The sequence below is a fragment of the Dipodomys spectabilis genome, unplaced genomic scaffold (assembly GCF_019054845.1).
Source record: "Dipodomys spectabilis isolate Male_0828 unplaced genomic scaffold, ASM1905484v1 ptg000030l, whole genome shotgun sequence".
In the NCBI taxonomy this organism is placed as follows: Eukaryota; Metazoa; Chordata; class Mammalia; order Rodentia; family Heteromyidae; genus Dipodomys; species Dipodomys spectabilis.
The window spans coordinates 7,665,429-7,687,707 of NW_024870707.1; the positions used below are offsets into that span (position 1 = coordinate 7,665,429).

General features: G+C 58.1%; 1 protein-coding gene across 1 annotated transcript in view; it reads left to right on the forward strand.

Moving 5' to 3' along the window:
- The first annotated feature begins 3,975 nt into the window (after window positions 1-3,975).
- The window catches only part of Myrf (myelin regulatory factor), a 29,801-nt gene continuing 11,497 nt past the window's right edge, over window positions 3,976-22,279 (forward strand). The window contains exons 1-8 of the mRNA XM_042676062.1: window positions 3,976-4,056; window positions 14,510-14,597; window positions 14,720-14,983; window positions 17,653-17,714; window positions 18,595-18,865; window positions 19,540-19,790; window positions 19,880-20,003; window positions 21,379-21,574. Of these exons, the coding sequence (XP_042531996.1) occupies window positions 4,011-4,056; window positions 14,510-14,597; window positions 14,720-14,983; window positions 17,653-17,714; window positions 18,595-18,865; window positions 19,540-19,790; window positions 19,880-20,003; window positions 21,379-21,574 (1,302 nt within the window). The 5' untranslated portion in view covers window positions 3,976-4,010. The remainder of the gene's footprint in view (window positions 4,057-14,509; window positions 14,598-14,719; window positions 14,984-17,652; window positions 17,715-18,594; window positions 18,866-19,539; window positions 19,791-19,879; window positions 20,004-21,378; window positions 21,575-22,279) is intronic.

A 22,279-nucleotide genomic window follows, 5' to 3' on the forward strand; every position in this document is an offset into this window, starting at 1 on the left:
GATTTGTTGGTGGTGGTGTGTGTGTGTATGTGCGCACACAAGTGTGTATACACAGTATTGGGGTGTGATCTCAGGGTCTAAGAGCTGTTCCTTAGCTTTTTTTAAAAAATAAGTTTTTTATTGTGTACAGAGGGGTTAGTTACATGGGCAAGGTAATGAGTACATTTCTTATCAAGCATTGTTGCCTCCTCCTTTGTTTTTCTCTCCCATCCCTTCCCTCCCATCTCCACAGCTACACCCCCCACCCCACCCCCTCTTCTTTAGCTTTTTTTGCTCAAGGTTGGCTGGCTGGTATTCTACCATTTGAGCCACACCTCCACTTCTGACTTTTTGCTGGTTAATTGGAGATCAAAGTCTCATGGACTTTCCTGTTCGAGCTGGTTTCAAACCTTCATCTTCAGATCTCAGTCTCCTGAGTAGCTAGGATTACAGGTGTGAGCCATGGTGCCCAGCTGGGCTGAGCCCTGTTTCTTGAGATATTTTAGCCTCTCCACTTTAGTCTCAGCCCAGGAAGCTTAGGAACAGCTGAGCCTTTGCCCTGTAACCTGGTAGAATGGGCAGCAGGGCCTGACCCCCCTCACCAGATCCACTCCCATGGGCCTCATCCCCCCACAGATGGAATAATTATTTTCCTAATAATGAGGCAGATAATCATGTTTCCTGCTCATCCCCAACCCTGATCATTGCTTGACTCCATGAGCCCTCAGATGAGGGACTTTAAGGCCGGGTGTCCAATAAAAATGAAGAACAGGGGCTGGGACGGTAGCTCAGTTGTAGAGCGCTTGCTTTGCATGCATGAGGCCCTGGGTTTGATTCCTCAGCACCACATAAGCAGAAAAAGCTGGAAGTGGTGCTGTGGCTCAAGTGGTAGAGCACTAGCCTTGAGCTGAAGAGCTCAGGGACAGCGCCCAGGCTGAGTTCAGGCCCCATAACCGACAAAAAAAAAAAGAAGAAGAACAAATGGAGTCTCACAGGGAGGCTGGTTTTTTGTCCTAGACAACTCAAAATAAATTCATTACCCAGGTAGGTGCTGGTGGCTCACGCCTGTCATCCTAGCTACTCAGGAGGCTGAGATCTGAAGATCACTGTTCAAAGCCAGCCCGGGGAAGGAAAGTCCATGAGACTCTTATTTCCAATCAAACGAGCCAAAAAGGCAAAAGCAGAGGCATGGTTCAATGGTGGAAATCCATCTGGAACAGAAAAAGTCAAGCAAGCACAGGAGGCCCTGAATTTAAGTCTCAGTACTGGTATGAAAAGCAAAATACATAAATGTATCTTCCCAAACTGTAGAGTGTGGGCGAGTGTCCATGCGGCAAGGCTGGGGGGGGGGGGGGGAAGGGAGGAAGGAGAGGCCAGCGTGGAGAATAACAATTGTCTTAGGGAAGTCTGCAGAGGGGGCAAACCTCTGGATGCCTGGGCTGGAAAAGAATGAGCGCCTCAGTGTGGCCCAGTTCCCCCCTCAGCCCTGCCCCATGCGGGGGAGGGGAGCGGCCATCAGCAACACACAGCTGGACCTCCAGCAAAATCCCATTCTATATACCTAAGAGCCACAGCTCCGAGAGACGCCCCCAGAAGGACAAAACCTCATTGTGAGGCACCCGGAGGCCTGGCTGCCCCCTCCCCCAAGCCCAGAACTGTCGTGGCATTGACCCTCCTCAGCGGGCCACCACCGGCCTGCTGACCAGACCACATCTGGAGCTCAGGCACTGGCCGCCCCTCCCCCACTGCTGACCACGGAGGAGAAAGGAAGAGGAGAAGAGGGAGCAGCAGCCCCCCCCAGCCCCCTTGTACAGCCAGCCCACCTCCCCTCTGCAGAGTAGAGAGCTCTAAGCTGGCTAGTTTGGCATCTTGATCCATCCCCAGGACACCCCACTTGTCTGGGGTCTCAATTTTTTTGGGGGGTCCGGTCGTGGGGCCTGAACTCTGGGCCTGGGCGCTGTCCCTCAGCTCTTCAGCTCAAGGCTAGCGCTCTACCACTTGAGCCACAGCGCCACTTCCGGCTTTTTTTTCTTTTTTGCTTATGTGGTGCTGAGGAATGGAACCCAGGGCCTCTGGCATGCAAGGCAAGCGCTCTACCACTGAACCACCTTCCCAGCCCCTGGGGTCTCAATTTTATCATCTTCCTAGCAGCGGTGGGGTAGCGTGAGTGAGTCTTTGCCCCTGAAATGTGCTGTGTGTAAAGGTCCTGGGAAGCTATAGGTTAATTTGCTGGGTCTGGTCTCTGTCGCCAGACTTTTCCCACTCTAGGATTCTTGTAGTTTGCTGACACCATTGTCCATTCCTTGAGCACATGTTTAATGGAGCATGAACTGTGTGTCCCGTAGTGTTTCCTTGGTGGTGATGCTACAGCAGTGACCCTACAGAAGAATCCCTTCCCCTCACTGACCTTCCATTCTGGACTGAAAAGGATAAGAAGAACTACTAAAGAAAAATCTGTCTGGGGAGAAAGGCCCAGGTGGGAAGAGGGGCCTGGGAGTGGTGTTTCAGGTAGATTGTTCACACGTGAACTGAGACCTGGGTTTACAAAGAAACCCAGCCATGTAAGGACAAGTATTGTAGCTAGAATAGCACGTGCCAAGGCCCTGGGGCAGGTTGAGGACTTGGTATGTTTGGATGATGACTAGGAATCATCAGTGGTCATGATTTTAGTGAAGAAATGGAAGTAGGAGATGGAGTTAGTGATCCAGGCAGGGGCAGAGCATTCAAAACTTCAAATGTCAGGGTAAGAGGTTTAGGTATTTGAGGGCAAATGGAAATCAGTGGTTTTTAGCAAAGGAAGGATCTGATCTGACCTAGGCTTTGCAAATGGGAAGACTGTAGACAGGTCAGTGAACAGGGGCTATAGCCAGGCCTGATGGGGATGGGGGGCACTGAGGGCCGAGGCTTTATTGGGCTACACTTGTGGGTAAAACCATGTCTCACTTTACCTGGCAAGGGTAGCAAGGAATGAGAGCCCTGACTCCTGGGTCTACCAGGATTTGGTCCTGAACCCTGTTGACCTTGAATTCTCAGATCTGCACTGGCCAATACTGTAGCCACATGTGGCTATTTAATTAAATTAATTGAAAGTGAACACGGCTGGGTGCCAGTGACTCATGACTGTATGTAATCCTGGCTACTCAGGAGGCTGAGATCTGAGGATCATGGTTCTAAGCTAGCCAGGGTAGGAAAGTCCATGAGACTCTTATCTCCAGTTAACCAGCAAAAAGCCAGAACTGGAATCAGTTGTGGCTCAAGTGGTACAGCCCCAGCCTTGAGTGGAAAAAGCCAAGGGAGAGCACCCAGGCCTGAATTTCAATTGCCAGGCGTGACAGGTGATGATCCTGCTACACAGAAAAAATGAGCACCTCAGAAAGTTCTATCAGACAGTGATTCCTCAGATAGGACTTAACCTCATTAAGCCTCAGTTTCCCTTTCTGTAAAATGGGGATAATCATAGTACCCTCTTGGCAATCCTCTCTAAGGTTTGGTTCTGAAGCCGCTGACCCCAGCCTGCGACGCCTGCTGAGCTGGCGCCCTTTCTGTCCCTATCTGGGCCCTGGCCCTGGCCCAAGCCGACCCAGAACCCAAACCCAGACGGAGGATCCGGGGGCCCAGCGTCCCCTGGAGGCGGCACCGCGTCCTGCCGCGCGGAACTGCCGGCAGGGGGCGCCGTGCGCGGCGAGCGGGAGGGGGGGGGGGAGGAAGCGCGGGTAAGAGGCGTGGTCAGGATAACGGGGCGTGGCTATATCAGCAGCGCGGGGCGGCGAATGGTCGTGTCAAGGCAGTGGGGCGGGGCTAGGGCAGCGGGGCGGGGCTAATGGGCGGGGCCAGAGTAGCGGCACGGGGCGGGGCTAGGGCAGCGAGGCGGGGCCGAGACCGCTGGGGGCGAGCGCACCGCGCGCTGTGCGGGACGCCAGCAGCCGGGAGCCGAGCCGGGACGAGCGCGCGGGCTGCGCCGGCGATGCCGCGCCCCCGGGCCGGGCTGTAGCGGGGGGCCGCGGCCGGAGCGCACGCCCGGAAAGCCGGACATGGAGGTGGTGGACGAGACGGAGGCGCTCCAGCGCTTCTTCGAAGGTGAGAGCCGGCGGGCTAGCGGGCACCGTCGTCCGGGAGGGGACTCCGGGTGGTTCCCGCCACGCCGGCACCGCGCGTGGCCCCATCGCGGGGGTCTGCGCAGGCGTGGGTCCCCTCTGCTGCCTCCCCTGACACGCAGCTTCCTTGGGGCTGCGTCGTCTTCCCGGCTCGGTCTCCCTCCGGCCGTCCCGTTGGGACCTTCAGTGCTGACACCGCACCCCCCCCCCCCCCCCCCCGCCCCGGCACACTTCCCATCCGTGGTCTGGAGCCTACCTTCTGGGACCTTCCATCTCTCAAGGCTGGTTGTCCGATGCCCAGCCTGCCCCCTAGAAACCAAGACCCCCTTGCATGCCTTTTAGGTAGTGGCCTCCCCTCCGCCCATCTCCATGGCCTCCCTGCGGGGCTTCCCCGGGACGGGGCTTGGGACCCCCTTGGAGATTGTCATGGCCATGCGCAGTGCTCTTTCTCCCCAAGGCTAAAATTACGCTGTTTTGGGGCGGGGAGCAGAGACTAGTACTGGGGTTTGAAGTCAGGAAGGCTGGTGCTCTACCACTTGAATCACGGTGACACTTCTGGACCTCCCCCCCCCCCCCTTTGGTGTTTAATTGGATAAGAGTCTCCCAGACTTTACCGTCCATGCTGGCTTTGAACCTCTTTCCTCACACTTCAGCCACCTGAGTAGCTAAAATTACAGGCGTGAGCCACAGTGCCCAGCTGAAATTTCACTTTGAAGCAATTGTTCCTGCCCTACCTGAGGCAGGACCTCTCTCCAGCATGCTTCCTAGGCAGAGAATTTTGTGTGTGTGTGTGTGTGTGTGTGTGTGTGTGTGTGTGTGTGTGTACGCGTGTGCCTTCGCTAGAACTTGAACTCTGGGTCTGGGTGCTGTCCCTAAGCTTTCTTATTCAAGGCTAGAGCTCTGCCACTTCAACACTTCAACCACAGCTCCATTTTCAGCTTAATGGGGGCTGGCTTTGAACTGCGATCCTTAGATCTCAGACTCCTGAGTAGCTAGGATTCCAGGCATGAGCCACCGGTGCTGGCTTGGGATAGAACTTTCTTGAAGCTGGTATCCCCTACACCAGCTACCTGTGCTCTTGGAGACACCCCCAATACTGAGAACTGCATCCCACCAGCCCCGTGAGACTCCTTAGGCTGTTCTCCCAAGCTGTCCTGAGAGCTACCTCTCTTCCCCACAAGGAGCGACCCCAGCCTGCTCTCACCTTGACCTGAAAGGACCCTCCCTCCCTCACAGTGGCATCTATGCTTACCCCATCACGTTTTCTTCACCCCACCCCCCACATCGGTTTTAGAAGTGTGTTCCTGTGTCTTACCATCTCCCCCACTCTTCCTGAGCAGCCCCTGCCTCTCCTCTAGGGCTGCCCCTCCTCTGTGAGTACTCTGGAGGGAGGGGAGAAAGTGTGGGAGGGGAAGAGGAGAGGAGGGAGGTGCAAGGTGATGTCTCCCAGCCTACTGTGCGTCTCAGATGCACTGGGACAGTGATCCAGGACTGCTGGCCCCTTTGGCATCCCTCTCTAGTATCTTGGGGATCCTAGCTCCTACCTCATCCTCTCCCCTGGTCCTTAAATTCCTATTCTGTTCCTTAATGGGTGAAGAGCCTTCCTTGGGGGAGACTCTCTCCTGGTCCCCACTATACTGGGACAACAGGGTATAGGGATGAAATTGGGGCCAACGTTTCATGTCCAGTTCCTGGTTTCCTGGGGAGTCCCTTGGGTAGGAGAGGAAGGCCTTCCTCTGCCTTAGTCTCTCTGTGAACTTGGTAGAGGGGAGGGCTTGGCAGGAACCTTTGTTCCTGCTAGCGGAGCAGCCAGGCCAGAGCACCCCCAAGCCTCAGCTGTCCTGCTCCAGGACTGTCACATGGTGGATCCTGAGGCACCTGGACTAATTGAGGGGTGCTAAGTAGCTCTCCCTCAGTCCCAGGGACTCTTACTCTCCACAGACATCATTTGTCCTCTAGCAACCTTTTAGGCGGAACCCTTGGGAAAGGGGATGGGGTCCCCAGGTAGAAGGGAAAGACTCTGGTCCTTGATGGGCATAGAGAACTAACTTGGGGTGCCTGGTACCTGCAAAATACCCAGATGGCCTGTGGGCCATATCCCCTTGATTCCTAAAGATACCCTTACACTGCTTGCCCCGGACCTGGGCCTCAGGCAGAGGGGTGAGCCTGGCTGGTCTGGCTCCCTGCTCCTAAGCCAAACCTTCTCTCCTGCCCTGGAAGGAGGGGGGGCGCGGGGGCTGACGCCACAGCTCAGCCATGCGGCTGCCTGGTGGGGAGGCTGCCCTGCTCCCTCCAGAGAGATAAGAGGAGACTCAAGAATGTCTGTGGGGAGCAGGGTGGGGTGTGGGGCTGGCTGCCCAGGAGGGCTGGGCTAGGGAAGGCTACAGCATCTGAGATGGAGGCAGGGTGGTAGACACCAAGGGCTGGTCTCTCAGGCCCTTTGGAATGGGAAGGCCCAGCAGAGAATGGGGGCGGGGGGGAAGGGATGGTGGGGTCCCAATAGGGGCATGGCATCTCTGAGGCTGAACTCAAAAGCCTGAGAAAGAACTAGAAGAGGGATCAGAAAGCTGTGTTTTGTGTGTGTGGCTGTCATTTCTGAGCTCATCAGGGGACCCTGTATATTCTCATACTCAGGGCTGGGGACCCCTGGGTCCTGACCTCGTCCCCTCGTGGGCTCAGTGGCTCCAACTTAGACTGTGAACAGAGGGCCTCAGGCTTTTGGCTCTGGGACGGGAGACAGGAAGAGGTGATCATGTCAAAGACCCCACACACATGCACACACTGGATCTGCTGTCCGTGCCTCCTCATGGGCCTGGTCCTGCTGGGTGGGTAATGGGAGACTGGGGGACTAAGGCGCTTTGGGCCTCTTGCGGGAGGCCGGGACAGGGCAGCCCCCTCGAGGCTGGTACAGCCGGGCCCTTGTGACCATCCAGCTAATCCCCTCCAGAGAAGCCAGGGCAGCCCAGACGGGCGGGCACAGTGCTGTCAGAGGGAACCCTCCTGGCAGGATGCACTGGCTCTCAGCAGGTAACCGGGGTGTAGGAATAGGTGTGTTTCTCATCACCTAACTGGCAAGGCCATGAGGGCTGTGTGACTGGGCAAAACCTGTTCCTTCTATGGACTCTTTGTTCCTCACCTGTAAAAGCAGAGGTGGTCATGATGCCTTCAGCCCTGGTGAGCCCCCTCTCTCAGTATTGAGAACAGGGGGACACTGTAGGGATGGCTGAGCCTGAAGGGGGTGGGCTGGCCTCTGACTTGAGGCTGGGATGAGCAGCGGTACCCCAAGAACACAGGTGGGTATGGAAGGGCCTCAGCAACTGCTGGGAATCTGGCGTCCAACCAGGGTGTAACAGCTACTGAGTTCTGGGGCTGCCTCCCAGCCTCTAGATGGGAAGGCTGGGTCTCCACTAACGGTTTGGGGCCCTCCATGCAATCTCTGGAGTCCCCCAGGCTGGATGGGTTGGCCTGGGTCTCACCCATAGTGAGTCTGAAGGGCGGCCTGGCCGACTTCCTTCTCTGGCCTCAGTTCCCCGCAAGTGTAGGAAGTGGATGGGATCCGAGCAGGGTTTCCAGTGTGATCATTTTCAGACATCCAACAAATAGCCTGTGATTGGACACACAAGGCAGACAATTGGGGGCTGGCTCTCCAGAGCCCCACGACCAGGGTCTGAGAGACACCTCTGGCTCGGCACTGTGCAGGGTGAGGTACGGGGTCAGCCTTTTTCCAAGGGGCCAAGAGTGAGGCTCATAGAGGAAGGGTGACTTAGCCAGTCAGCCCAAGTTGACCCGGCCCCCAGCTCTCTCTTCTGCCACCTGGGGCCGGGGGAGGGGCTACTTGTTGGGGACAGCATCTTTGCCTCCAAGCCTCAAGTGGAGGCTACCTAATGGTTTGAGAGGCTCCTACCTGTACAGCAGTGTGGGCTGAGACGGGCTGTGTGAATCCTCTCTATCTGTCTGTCTGTGGTATACCCAGGAGGAAGTGAGTGGAGTGGGGAACAGAGTTGGGATGAGACGAGGGGGTGCTCCTGTCCCAGGTCCCATCCCTGAGCTGGTTTGCCAGACCCAGCCCTCGGCCCTGGGCCAGGTGAGGGGGAGATGCCTGAGGGGTCTGACTCATCCCCAAGGCCCCACACCCAGCCGTGGGCCAGAGGGTGTGCAGGAAATGGCCCCAACCAGTGGAGGCCACACTGGAACCAAAGTGTTGGGGTGGAGGGTATGCTGTGGGACGCAGCTGCGGGACGCACCTGTGGAGATCAGTGTTAGCTAGGGTCAGGGAGCAGTGTCACCAGCTCCTGTCCTTGGGCCTAACCTGAATCTTGGGAGGGTCTCAATAGAGTATCCTTGGGGAGAGGCCTTTGGCAGAAGCAAAAGGGGACAGACAAGCCACTCTAGGCAGAATGGCCTCTTCCTGGGGACAACCCCCTCAGCTCCTAAGGAGTTACAGCACTGGGTGGTGGGGGGAGGAGGCTGGCAGCAGAGGCTGCTGGGTAACAGCCCAGTGGGGGCTGCTGATTGGTTGCTCCTCTTGGACTTTGCCCTCCCCGATAAGGCTGGGGCAGAAATCATTAACTGAATCATTAACTTGGGGTGGCCCTGCCTGGCCCAGTCAGGCTGCCTCCCTTGATTTTCCTCTTTCCTCCTTCCCAGAGCCTAGCCGTTCCTCTGGGCCTCAGTTTCCCTCCGTGAGGGGCTCCTCTCCCATCTCCAGATCTCCAGTCCCCGCAGTTGCTGTGTGTGGGTGGTCTGTGGGCTGGACGCAGGGAGGACAGCAGATTGGATTTGTCCCTGTGCTGGGTGGTCAGCGGGAGCCGCTGCTAGCTCAGCCTCTTCCCCTCCTCCTCTCATCTGTAAAATGGGAGCTCACTTGTAATCCTCCTCAGTGGTTACCTCTGGAGGTTTCTGTGAGATTGGATAAGGCAGCCTGCAGCGCCTGGCCTGGCTACGCCTCTGATGCCTGAACCAGAGGCAGGTGCTATGTGCTATGTGCCTGCCTCAAGAGGTGTTGTGTCCCACAGGGCAGGATGGTGCCCTCCCAGACTCAGGCTTGGGCCCTGTTAGTTGGCACTGTGTGTTTCAGGGGACCCCCCATTTCTGATCTCCTTTTTCTGGGGGGGGTGAGGAACACATTCTACCTTTGGGGTACATTCTACATGCACTGTGATAAGTCTGGCCCTGGTGCCTGTTTCTGGTCCCCTCCATGTCATCCTCCATCCTAGAGATGCAGAACTTGTTCCAGTGGGACAGGAGACCTAGGTGGATGGATCCAGAGCCCCACATTGGCCCCTGATGCCCTGCCCTCGCCCCTTTTAGTTGGAGGCAGGGAAGAGCGGGGGAGGAGGGGTGTAGCTTGGATAGCTACACCTAAAACCCATTTGCTCATTTGGATCTGTTAGCAGCTGGAGTGGAGAGGGCCTGCCCACAGCCAGTGGAGAGGGGAGTGGAAGGGAAAAAGAAGGGGCAAAGTCCTTCTGGGGGGCCTGGTCCAGACTATGAAGCTCTGTCTTGGGGAGGGGTGGCTGGGCCAGGCTCACCTGGGCTCTCCTCACCTGTCTTGTCATCTGATCTGTTCTCTAGCATGTCAGCTCCCTGAGGCCTCAGGTCTGGCCTGGTTCATTTACTGCTGAGTCCCGAGCCCAGCTCCCTGCCTGACACATAAGGCAAACCTCCCGGGTGGGTGGACGTCCTGGTGCGTGTGGAGGTGTGCGCTGTGGTCAGGAGAGCATGATGGAGTGTCGCAGACAGGTGGGCAGGGCCACTACACGGCGTGTGTGTGGCCTTCCCGTTCTGGGCCTTGTGGCAGAGGGTCAGAGGCATTGTGGGGGGGATATAAGTTGGCCCCTTGGGCAATTTGGGTAGGGGCTTCCAGAGGTAAGTGAAGGTTCTGGGAACGTGCAGGTTCTCTAAGAGCCAGCCACAGGTGATGACCTCGGTTGATCTAAGCTGAGACGTGGGAGCGTCTTGGAGCTGTGAGGTCAGTTTGTGTCATCCTGAGGACAGGGGACCCGGGACATGAAGGCAGCCCGGACTCTCTGCAGGCCGGCTGGATATTTTGTTGAGAAGTCGGGAGGAAACGGAGACAGGTGTGACTTGGGTTTGAAGATCTGAGGGGACAATGACTGGAGAGCCATGTCTTCTCTCAAGCATGGCTTTTGGACCCAAGAGGACAATTTGGCGCAGAGACGCAAAGTCTTGCTGGCATGATCGCATCAATAAAGATAGAAAGTCCCGATCAGGGGAGGCCAGAGCCCTTCTGAGCCCTGCTGTAGAGGAGCCTGCGAATGTGAGGAGACAGCCCACAGCAGTGGGCGGCTGTCTGTGACTGGGGTAATTGCGGAGGGACTGCAGGCATCTGCTTACCCACTGGGCAGTGGACAATATCTGGAGTCACGGCCTAGAGACTAGAAGAAGATCAGCATAGTATAGTCATGCCTTGGACAAACTGGAGGGGCTTTGAGAGACTCAGAAACTTCCTTGTGGGAAGGCTGAGAACAGATCGAGCCCAGGCAGAGGCAGCCTTTGGGCTCAGGACCCCCAACCCACCCACGCTGTACTCCATTTGACCAAAGGAAGCCGAGGCTCAGGGTGGTCAGGTCCCTTTCTGAAGGCCGCGCAGCAGTGCCAGGTGGGCAGCGCGTGATCCCAGCGGCTGCTTGGAGCTAGGGCACCTCTGTGATTCAGACGCCTTGAGGGGACACTCAGGGACCAGGCTTGGGCCCCCATGCCCTGTTTATCCCGAGTGCAAACCTACCCAGCAGGCCTCTGGCCCCTACATGCTCAGGTCTTTGCCCACCCTGCCCACGGCCACGTGGCTGAGGGGATTTCCGCCATGTTTGGGCATGAATTGACAAGTGCCCCATTGACGGGGCAGGGGAGGGGGTGGGCAGGGCACAAGCCTCCCACTGTGCCGGGTCCCCACCCTCCCCCGTCCCCCAGGACAATGGCCGGGCCTCAGCCAGCAGCCACAGCTGGTGCTGGGGGGGTGGGTATGAGCACGAGGAGGGGAGGAGAGGAGGGGTCTAGTGTGCAGGGACCACCTGGGGTCCTGCTGCTCATGTCCTGCACCTGGCTTAGGTCCCCTCCATACCCCTCCTGCTCAGCTGGGTGGCCTTAAAGGAAGGAGGAGAGAAAGGGAGGGCTCTGCTTCCCCACAATGCAGACCCCAGCCTGCCTGGAAAGGGACAGTGGCTGTTTCCTGTTCCAGGCAGGTAATAAACAGCCTCAGGAAGGAGCGGGACGGGAGGAGCTCTGTTTAGTCCCAGACCCTCCGCCCAGCATGGCCTGCCATGTTCCCCAGCTTGCCCACTTGGGCACACTCATTCCAGGTGTACTTTTGGCATACCTACTGTGTGCTAAGATCCTTACACCCCAAAGGAGGGAGCGCATAGCCAAGCTCTTAGACTTGGAAGCCATTCACAAGGTGTCAACCCTCGGCCTCAGTTTCCTCATCTGTAAAATGCAGAAGCCACCCACCTGCTAGGAGAGGAGGTTAGGAAAATTAACCATGAGCCACAAAAAGGGTATGGTCCGAACTGGGCACACTGGCCACGCTCTGGACACTCACCCTCCCAGGGAATATGATCTGGGAAGAAGAGTGGACAATCTGATGGGAAAGTAGAATCAAGGCGCAGGGGACAGTCAGAGCATCTTCCCCGGGGGGCACTGGAAATGGGAGGAAATGAGAGTCTGCCTTTTGCAGCAGAGAGAGTTACAAGTGCAAAGGCCCAGTGGTGGAGCTTGTATTTGGCCTAGCCTGGGAAGGGTCTGGACTCCCGAGAGTTGTGCAGAAGGAAAGCTAGCAGGAAGTGTTTGTGCTCAAGGAGTGAGCCAACCATGCCAGGCCTTGGACAGGGAAGGTCTCTGGGTTTGTCCCAAGTGGTGGGAAGTTGTTGGAGGGTCTGAAGCAGGGAGGATGCGGAGATGCTGGTGGTTGGCTGCCTTATGGTGCCCCTCTCTGTTTGTGGGGCCTTGGGTCGTCTTCAGCAGCCTGCTTCTCAGGGGGGTGTCCTGAGGATTGGGGTGAACCTGTGCCTCTACTGAGCCTCCTGCCTGCAGTGCCCTCATGAGATCCAGTGACATTCTCGGGACTTTGGCCACGGTGGGGAGGGGCATCCTGAGAGTGTCCCCTAGGGACTATACCTCCCTCCCACCTCTGAATCCCAGTCTCCAGCAAGCCCCTGTTTACCACAGACCCCCAGTGTGGATTGTGGGGTGGGCTGCCCCCCCCCCCCAGTGGCTAACTACACAGCATGGGTCAAAGACAAGACAGGCCTCCAAGGCAGGCTTCCAGGGAGAAGAAGGCGGGGGTCAGCATGCCTTGGGAGGCCCTTCAGCATCTCCCCCAATCCTGGGCCCACCCCTACCCTGCCATCAGCCCCCTACTCCCCCCTCGGTCCTCCCGGCCCCTGGCACGGAGGGTCCCTCCTCCCCCCAGCCACATCTGGTTCTTGTTAGGGTCTCCCAGGATGCCTCTGCCTGTGCCCCCACCTCCCCCCCCACCCGTGGGGGAGATTAGGGGTGATTAGGAGTACTCCTGGCCAGCAGAGGAGGAGGAGGAGGAGAAGGAGGAACCGGAGACTGAGGGCTGGGCCTGTTATAAATAGCAGCATCCTGATGGCAACAGCCCATCATTCATTCACCCTCCATTCCAAGTTCAGTCTCAAGAACCTGCAGCTTGGGTGGTAGGGGTGGGGGCGAGGTGGGGAGGAGCTCCTGTCCCTCTTCCTGACTCTTAGATCTTGGGCTTTTGATCTTCCCTCCTAGCCACTAGGTGGGACAGACCATGTGGGCAGGGCAGGGGTTGGGGGAGGGCCCTCACCTCACCACACCTTCTTCCCTAGCTGGCCCTGTATATGGAGTTGATTCCTCTTTGCTGTGCTGTCTTGGGCAAGACTTGATCTCTCTGAACAGTGATCAAGTTCATGGAGGTGTTTGGAAAGTCAGCTGCGTAATGCATTTAGAATAGTGCCCTGTCAGTCACTGGGACCCGCCCCCACACCCCTGTCACCCCCCATCACTGTCATGGTCACGACTGAAAAACAACTCTGTGACATGGGACCTGAAGAGCTTGCAGGTATACTGTGCAGGCACAGTGAACTCCCATGCCTCAAAAAACAAGCAGCACACAGTAGGTGCTCAAGAAACAGGCACTGCGGTTGCCAGGGAGGATGGTGTGGGGTACTAGAAGGTAGGTCTACCCAGTGGTCCTTCCCAGCTCCCCGGAGTGCGGCCATGGGTCATGCATGGTGGGTGACCTCGGCTACCAGCTGGGTGAGCGGGTGGGGGTCAGTAGGAGGGCCTGGCCTGTGCGAGCAGCTCGTGACTCCTGGGAGGGCTTAACTGCTCATTAATCACCTAAGCGGGGCTCAGCATTCTTGAAATGCCAGCTGGGGCCAAGGGAGGGGACAGGGGTGGGGGGCTTGGGGTCCCCAGAGCTCTGGAGGCGGGGAAGCAAGGACAGCCATTCCATTTTGCAGAGCTCCTAGTGGGTGCTAGAAATCACCTAGATCTCTCCTGTCCAAGGAAGTGCTAGCTGCCCATGCCCCCATTTTCCCAATGAGAAGACTGAGGCTCACCATGGGTTCCACCCGCCCTGCCCCCCCCACACCAGGGTCACATGACAGGGAGTGGCTGAGCTGGGATTTGTTCCTGAACTGTCTGAGCTCTGTTCCCAGGGGAGCCGGCCTGGGGTTGCCCACCCCGGACTCCAGATCCCAGGAGAGCATGGGCGGGCCTTTGCCTGGGTGAAGCTGGCCAGCCCAGGTCAGCGGCGTGGGTGGGGCCGTCTTCCATTATCAAGGTTGACGCATCTCCCCACGTCAGCCCCCTTATCACCTCCCCCTCCAGCTCCCCCACACACAAGGTGACCCTGGGAGAGAAAAAGGCCAGCACCACCCCCTCTCCTCCCTCACGATGCCCCGCAGTCCTGGGCCACCTTTTCTGAGTCCCTCCCCACCATGGGCCCAGGGCCAGCAGGGAAGGCCCAGGAGGGAGAGCCTCCATGCCAGGCCTGGCTAGGTGATCAGGACTTCTGCCTCCCCGATGTAGGGTATTTGGGCTGTGGGCCTGCCTACCAAGGGTGGGTTGGGATCAGGCATTCCTGATTCTGGAGTCTAGGGTGCAGTGGCTCCTCTAGGCTCTGGGCCTCCAAGGTGTGTCCTCCCTCCAGACTAGGCCTCGTGCCTCCACATACCCACAGCTGGGCCACCTGTAACCCATCACAGGGGACAGGGCTTGGCGTGTACTGGGTCTGAGCACCCAGAGTGGTGGACCTTCCACGGCCCCTTATAAGAAGACCTAGGGCAGAAAGGCTTGGGATACTGCTGGGACTTGCTTCTGAGGGAGTGCAGGGACTTCCTCCTGGAAGGAAGTAGCCTGGGGCCCAAGGCTTCAGGGTCCATGGGGAGCTACCTCAGCCCAGCCCATTCCTCACCCTGCAGGCCATGACATCAGCGGTGCCCTGGAGCCCTCCAACATCGACACCAGCATCCTAGAAGAATACATCGGCAAGGAGGATGCTGCCGACCTGTGAGTCACCCTGGCTCTGCCCCGACCCCCTGGTGCAAGCCCTGAGGCCCACGGGGTCTTCATCCTTTCCCGGTGCTCACCCCTGGGTCCTCTGGGGACTGAGCCTCCTCTCTTCCCCACAGCTGCTTCCCTGACATGGCGGCTCCGGCCAGTGCGGCCTCCTTCCCCCACGGGCAGCCTGCCATCCCCAGCTCCAGCGGGCTCCACCACCTGAGCCCCCCAGGAAGCGGACCCTCCCCCGGGCGCCACGGCTCCCTCCCGCCCCCAAGCTACAGCACCCCACTCAACTGCAACAACAACAATGGCATGGGGGCTGCTCCTAAGCCCTTCCTGGGGGGCTCTGGGCCCCCCATCAAGGCTGAGCCAAAGGCTCCCTATGCCCCAGGGTGAGTGAGGGCAGAAAGTGGGTGGGAACACCAGATGCAGGGGTTCAGCATCTGTGATGGAAAGGGCCTAGGGGATAAGGCTGTCCTGTACGGAGTTGGGGCATGGGGGGACCCCCGGCTGAGGCAGGGGGTACCGTGGGCTTTGTTCTGAGGCAGTCGGCAGACACAAGTGTTCAGAGCAGGGCAGGGATGAGGGCTGAAAGAAATGCTAGAAAAACAATCGCTGAGGGGCTGGGAAGGTGGCTCAGTAGTAGAGTGCTTGCCTAGCATGCATGCAGCTCTGGGTTTGATTCCTCAGCACCACATAAGCAGAAAAAGCTGGAAGTGGCGCTGTGGCTCAAGGGGTAGAGCGCTTCAGCCTTGAGCTGAAGAGCTCAGGGACAGCGCCCAGGGCCAGAGTTCAAGACCCATGACCTAAAAAAATAATCTCTGAAAGCAGCGTGCAGAGGGGAGCAAGAGGGTGAGTCTGGCCACAGGACCTTTTACACACGTGTGCACAACCATGGGACACCAGGCACAGGCCACCGTCTACTCGCCCATACAGTTAGCTGACATTTCCTGTGACCCAGAGAATGTGGGCCGTGGCTCAGACAGTTCCCCTGCCCCAAAAAGGCTTGTGGAGCCAGGGCTCTGTCCTGAGAAAACCAGGTCCTGCCCATCCTCCCCTGGCTCTCCAAGGAATCCAAGCCAGCTCTCTGACCCAGCCCTGCCTGACTCCAGGGCAGCCCCCAGGTTCATGCTCAATGGTTCAAGGACCTTAGGAAAGTTCTGGTTTTCCTGGATCAGAGTCAGGGACCTGGCTTGGTGGAAAAAGCCTAGATTGCTGGTGCCAGCCCTAGCCCTAGCCTTGGCTCTGGCTCCATTTGCCAGTGTCCTGCCCTGGTGACCTGTGACCTTTGACCTATGCCAGGTCATAGGTGAGCCCCCTATGTTTTCTCCACAAGGTCATGATGGAAATAAGTAAGTCTTAAGTGGGGACAATGGAGAGGGTGGGTTGAGACCCTGGCCTATGAGGGACAGAAATGGAGGGCAGGCTTGGTTGGGGCTGCAGCAGAAGGTAGACTGGCTGTGGGAGGCCAGGATGCAGTCCCTAAACCCCGAATCCTAGTGTTTACTAAGCATTTTCTAGGTGCTAAATATCTCCCGTGGTGTGGGCTCATCTGCTTTCCCCAGGAGCTAGCTCTGGAGGTCCTGACTACCCCTGGTGGCAGGATTCGAGTGGCTCCTGGAGAAGGGGGGTTTGTCCAAAACCTTCTGGAGATCCTGAAGCCAAGCCTGCTCTAGGGAGGCACTTGTTTTAGGTGATGGTGGAGAAAGAGGGATCCCAGGGCCGGGGATGGTAAAGCGATGGCCCTGCGTGCTATGCTCATCCCCCAGCCTTGAAACATCAAACCAAACACCACCAAATAGAGGCATAAGGAGAAGTTACAGCTTTTGTTGTTGTTGTTATATTTTCTGTATGTGTGTGTGTGTTGGTTTGAACTCAGGTCCTAGGTACTGTCCCTTGGCTTTATGCCCAAGGCTGGCACTTGACAATTCAAGCCACAACTCCCCTTCTGGCTTTTTGCTAATTAATTGGAAAGAAAAGTCACAGACTATGCTGCCTCAGCTGGCTTTGAACCAAGATCCTCAGATCTCAGCCTCCTGAGTAGCTCGGATTACAGGCGTGAGCCACCTGCACCCTGCTCAATGGCAGGGTTTTATGAGGACAAAATACAAGGTCCTACAGACTTGGGGTATTGATCATCCGGGGACTGGAGGCGTGGCATGTTAGAGAAAGCCAAAGCCATGATCACGAAGTGCAGGGACAGATGGGAGATGGCCTTGGAGCTGAACAGCCCTGGGGTGGGTCTGCAGGATTCAAAGCTGTGGTGAGGGGGTGTGACACTTTCCTCTGTCACTCTCACGGAACTCAGTGTAAATGAGGCCACCCAGGTGGTGGTGAGGGCTTGTCCAGGAATGAGCTGGGCCTGTGATGGAGCAGGGCTGTGTCTATGACAGCTCACTGGCCTTTCTGCTGGTTCCTGGGCACCGTGACGGGAAGGCTCTCCAGACCTGTGCGCCAGGGATGGCCAAATTGCTGGAGAACCCCAGGTGGCCAGTCTCTCCCTGGGCAAGCATAGGATTTGTGCAGGACATGTTGACCTCTGGGGCTGCTCGAGTTTGTTGTTTTTCCTGAACCACTGATAAAACAAAACTTACAAGAAAAAAAAAAAAAAAGAATCCCAGGCCTGGCAGAGCTGGCTCCCTGCCCAGTCCACACCGCCTCTGGCAGGGCAGCCCCTGGTGACCCAGTGAACCCCACCCCAGGTCCAGTTCCAAGGGCCTCATGTCTCCAGGCAGCTGAAGGGCCTTGGTGGGTACAAGAAGGGAAGGTAGGCCTGGCCCCTCCGCCAGGACGGGTGACTTTGAATCTCCAGATCGTATTCGGGGACCTGGTAACTAACAGGCCTACAGTGGCCATTTGGTCTGAGGGGATTCTGGGTAGGACTCTGAAGCCCCTTACCTACAGTTGAGCCCTGGGCCAGAGGTAGGTGTGAGGAAACCTCAGTACTGTAGCTATGGAAGGTTTGGGACCCCCCCCCCCCACCCATACACACACCAGAGCTTAAAGCCTAGGGGGGCTCGGCTGCTAGCCCAACTGCCTTTCTCTCTGGCCCCCCCTGCAGCACACTGCCAGATTCACCCCCAGACTCTGGCTCTGAGGCCTACTCCCCCCAGCAGGTGAATGGTGAGTCCAGCCAGAGGCACCGCCTCCCCCTCTGGGTTTGGGCAAAGTGGTTGGGGCTGGTTGGGGCGGCCTTATCGAGGGAGGGAGGGAGAAGGGCAGGAGGGGGCCAGCAGCTGCCCAATGGGCCCAGATTATCGTTGGTCAAATACTCCCCGGCGCTGGGCTATTGTTTCCCCATGGGCGGGTGGGGAGCCGGGCCCTGCTTCTGCTGGTGATGCCACCGCCTGGCCGCCTGCGCCATGATGGACGCGCCCTTCGGGGGTAAGTGGACAGCTGGGGAAGGCTGCGGGTGCAGACTGAGCATGGACCTGCCCTCCGCTGGGCCCCCTCACCTTACCGGGTGCTGGGGGGGGTGTGCAGCAGCCCCCAGGCGGTCAAGAGCAGAATGACCGTGGGCAGCTGACTCCCTGCAGCCTGAAGAGGGGTCAAGAGTTCTGTTTATCTTACCAAAACATCCCTGGAATGCCTCCTGGGGAACAAAGGGAGCTGCAGGCCCCCCTTGGGCTGGGGGCCCAGGCCCCCCACCCCCAGCCAGGGTCCAGGCTGCTGCAGGAAGGAGTCTTGACTGAGGACAGCACTGGGGTCCCAGGAGAGTCCTTTCGGGGACTATGGCAAGAGGATCTGGTCTGAGAGGACTTGGGGCTGGAGGAACGCTGAGCCTGACCAGCCCTGGGGGAGGGGGGGGGAAGCTGACTAGGATGGGGAGAAGGGCAGACACCCCCCTGCCCAGGAAATTGCTTCTCTCTCCAGACTTTAGCAACCCAGCCTCCAGGTATGGCTTAGGAGGGGGGCAGAAGCGTGAGATCTTGCCTAGGGAGGAAAGTGTCCCCAAACCAGTTGAGTTCAGTCTCTGATGTCCACCCCCCCATCTCTCCCGCAGACCCCCATCTCCTGCGCACCATAACCCCTGAGACCCTGTGCCACGTGGGAGTGGCTTCCCGCTTGGAGCACCCGCCCCCACCTCCAGCCCACCTGCCCGGCCCACCCCCACCCCCACCTCACTACCCTGTCCTGCAGCGGGACCTGTACATGAAGGCTGAGCCTCCCGTCCCTCCCTACGCTGCCATGGGACAGGGTCTGGTGCCCACCGATCTCCACCATGCCCAGCAGTCCCAGGTGCTGCACCAACTGCTGCAGCAGCACGGAGCAGAGTAAGACTTGGGCAGCGGTGCCCTGGGAAGGTGGGGGTGGGGGTCAGTGGAGGGGTGAGGGTCTGGGCTCATCAGGGTGGAAGGACAAGGGGTAGGAAGGGCAGAGGCTCTGCTGATAATGTGGAGGCTGGTATAGTTATTCCCACTGCCCAGCAGCGCCTCTGAGGACCTATAGCCACCACAAATTGCCAATGGTTGCCTTGTTTCACAGATAGGTAAACTGAGGTTCTGAGAGGGGGAAATGGCTTGCTCAGATCATGGAACAGGGGAAGGGCAGAGCCAGGACCTGAACCTGGGGGCTGAACACTCAGTCCAGACACTAGGAGCTCTTCTACCTGCCTGCTGCAGTCCTTTGTCAATGATTGAAATTTTATCAAGGAAAGATCCTGCAGGCTGTGAACGTTTTTCCCCAGGTTCCCTCTACCTGGATCCAAAGAAGGTCTTCCTCCCTGGCTTTTGCGGTCCGGGCCTCTGGCCTCTTTCTAACCCTGGAGATGCTCCCGCCCCACCCCCACACACAATTAAGAATGACACCAAGGGTGGCCCCTAACACCAGCCGTGTGGGGAGCATAGCTTAAGGAATTAGGGTTCCTCAGGTTGAGGTGTGGGTACTTCCTAGTGGGAAAGAAGTTCAGGGAGAGGTAGTCACCATGTTGCACACCTCTGTCCCCCAGGCTCCCCACACACCCTTCCAAGAAGAGGAAGCACTCCGAATCCCCCCCCAGCACCCTCAATGCTCAGATGTTGAATGGAATGATCAAGCAAGAGCCGGGCACTATGACAGCCCTGCCCCCGCACCCCGCCCGGGCCCCGTCCCCACCCTGGCCTCCCCAGGGCCCACTCTCACCAGGCCCTGGTTCCTTGCCCCTCAGCATCGCCCGGGTCCAGACACCGCCTTGGCACCCACCAGGTGCACCCTCCCCAGGTACGTGGTTGGCCAACCTTCGGCATTTGGGTGGGGGGGTTGGGACCTAGTCACCTGGGCCCATGTGGGTGTTTGTTCCTGCTGTCTAGGTCTCCTGCAGGACAATGATAGCCTCAGTGGCTCCTACCTGGACCCTAACTACCAGTCCATCAAGTGGCAACCACATCAGCAGAACAAGTGGGCGACACTGTATGATGCCAACTACAAGGAGTTGTGAGTGACCGTTCTGCCCCCCACTACCTCATTCCTCATTTTGGGGCATCCCAGGACCCCACTGAGTTTCTCAATCGGAGACTGGGAGCCCCTGGGTACAGGGTGGGCAGAAAGAGCTTTCCTCTAGGAGGAACCAGGATTGGTGCTCAGCCTGCCTGACCCCTAGCTAGGCCCAGGCCTCCTGAAGGAGAGGTTATCTATCTGCCAGGGCGGGTTGTGGGAGCCAAGTCAGGAGGAGGTGGGTGGGGTTGTGTTGGGTCTGGCTCCTCCCTCCCTTCCTTCTCCACCCTCTGCTCCTGCATTCCAGAAAGGTAACAGGAAGTGGAGTGGGAGTGGGGAGGGCCCCTCCAGCAGCCCCCTCTCTATGGAGGGAGGACATGGGGGAAGACTGGGTCAGAGGCTGCCCGGGCATCCCTGGCCTACCATCAAGTCCCAATGGTTCCCGATTCCCAGCCCCATTGGGCCCCACTGCCCACTCCCCTCACTTTCCCAGGCCAGAGGCATAACAAGGTGACCCTCTCACCACTACAGTGGCCTTGGCCACTCCAGCCTCCAGGAGCTGGGCGCCCAGGCTGTGGGATTCTTCCGGGGCTGGGGAAGGGGGTATCTGCTTCCTATGGTGGCTGAATTGACTTAGGAGGTCTGGGGAGTGGTTTACACAGTGCCCTGCCCACGTCCGGGAAAGAATCCCCTCCTGTCACCTCCACACTTCTTGGGCCAACCCCTGAGACCTGGAATGGGTCAGGTGGGGGTGGGGTGGGGGGGAGAGATGAGGTGGGGAGGGGCAGTGTGACCTGGGCACTTTTTGGACACTTTGCTAGCTGAGCCAGGTGCTGAGCCTGTGGGAAGCGGTACGGGCCCCAGGCCTTCCTGTAGACCCTGGCCAGGCCCCTAGCCCTCCTCCCCTAGCTGGGCACCTTCTTCCTGCCCAGCTTCCTCCAGGCACTCCTGGAAACTGTCCGGGGCACCTGGGGGAAGATGCGCTGAGCCAGCAGTCACCCTCTCTGCTGCCACCTGGGGGTTCCCTGAGGAGGGTCAGACTACACTGGCAGCAACAGATGGCAAGCTTCAGCCTGTGGGGGAGTCCCGAAGTGCCCCCTCTCCTTACAGGGCAGAGCAGAGGGAGTGGGAATGAGGGTGTCTGTGGGCTTGAGCAAGCTGGTGTGCTGGGGCCGGTGTATGGCGGAGCCGGCGCCTGGTTCCACCGTTTCCATGGCAACCAGCTGTCAGGTTCAGTGAGGTTCTGCAGACGCAGCCCCTCTCACCCCATCGCCCATGAGGGAGGGGGTTACAGGCGGAAGCAGCCAAGTATGATGTCCCCAAGGGGCTTCAGGGGCCCTCTGGTGAGTGCCCTCACTGGCCCCCACCCCCGCAGGCCTATGCTCACTTACCGCGTGGACGCTGACAAGGGCTTCAACTTTTCGGTGGGTGACGACGCTTTCGTGTGCCAGAAGAAGAACCACTTCCAGGTGACAGTGTACATCGGCATGCTGGGCGAGCCCAAGTACGTCAAGACGCCGGAAGGCCTCAAGCCCCTCGACTGCTTCTACCTGAAGCTGCATGGAGTGAAGGCAGGTTTGGGGTTTGGAAGGAGATGAGGGTAGGATGCGCATGCACTGAGAGGTTCCAGGATATGGGGAGCACATGGGGTGCCTGTGCCTAAATTCCACCCTACCTTAGTCTTCTCCGCCCCCCTCTTGCTGGTCTTGGGGTTTGAACTCAGGGCCTGAGCTCTGTCCCTGAGCCTCTCTGTGCTCTACCCCTTGAGCCACAGCACCACTTCCGGCTTTTTCTGTGTATGAGGAATTGAACCCAGGGCTTCATGCATGCTAGGCAAGCACTCTACCACTGAGCTATATTCCCAGTCCTCCACTATGTGTGTGTGTGTGTGTGTGTGTGTGTGTGTGTGTGTACGTGTGTACCAGAGCTTAAACTCCAGGCGTAGGCACTGTTCCTGAGCTCTATTTTCCTCTCAAGGCTAGTAGCACTCTACCACTTGAGCCACAGCTCCACTTCCAACTTTTTGTTGGTTAATTGGAGATAAAAGTCTTACAGATTTTCCTGTTCAGATGAGCTTCAAACTGTGATCCTCAGATTTCAGCCTCCTGAGTAGTTGGGATTACAGGTGTGAGCCATGGCGCCTGGCTCCACTTCTTCCTTGTACTGACAAGATGCCGGGCTTCCTAGCCCTCTCCCTCTTACACCCTGCTTCCTTTCTATCCTGGGAGTCCCAAATCTGCATCCCCAGCCAGGAGCCATCTGTGCTCATCTACCGT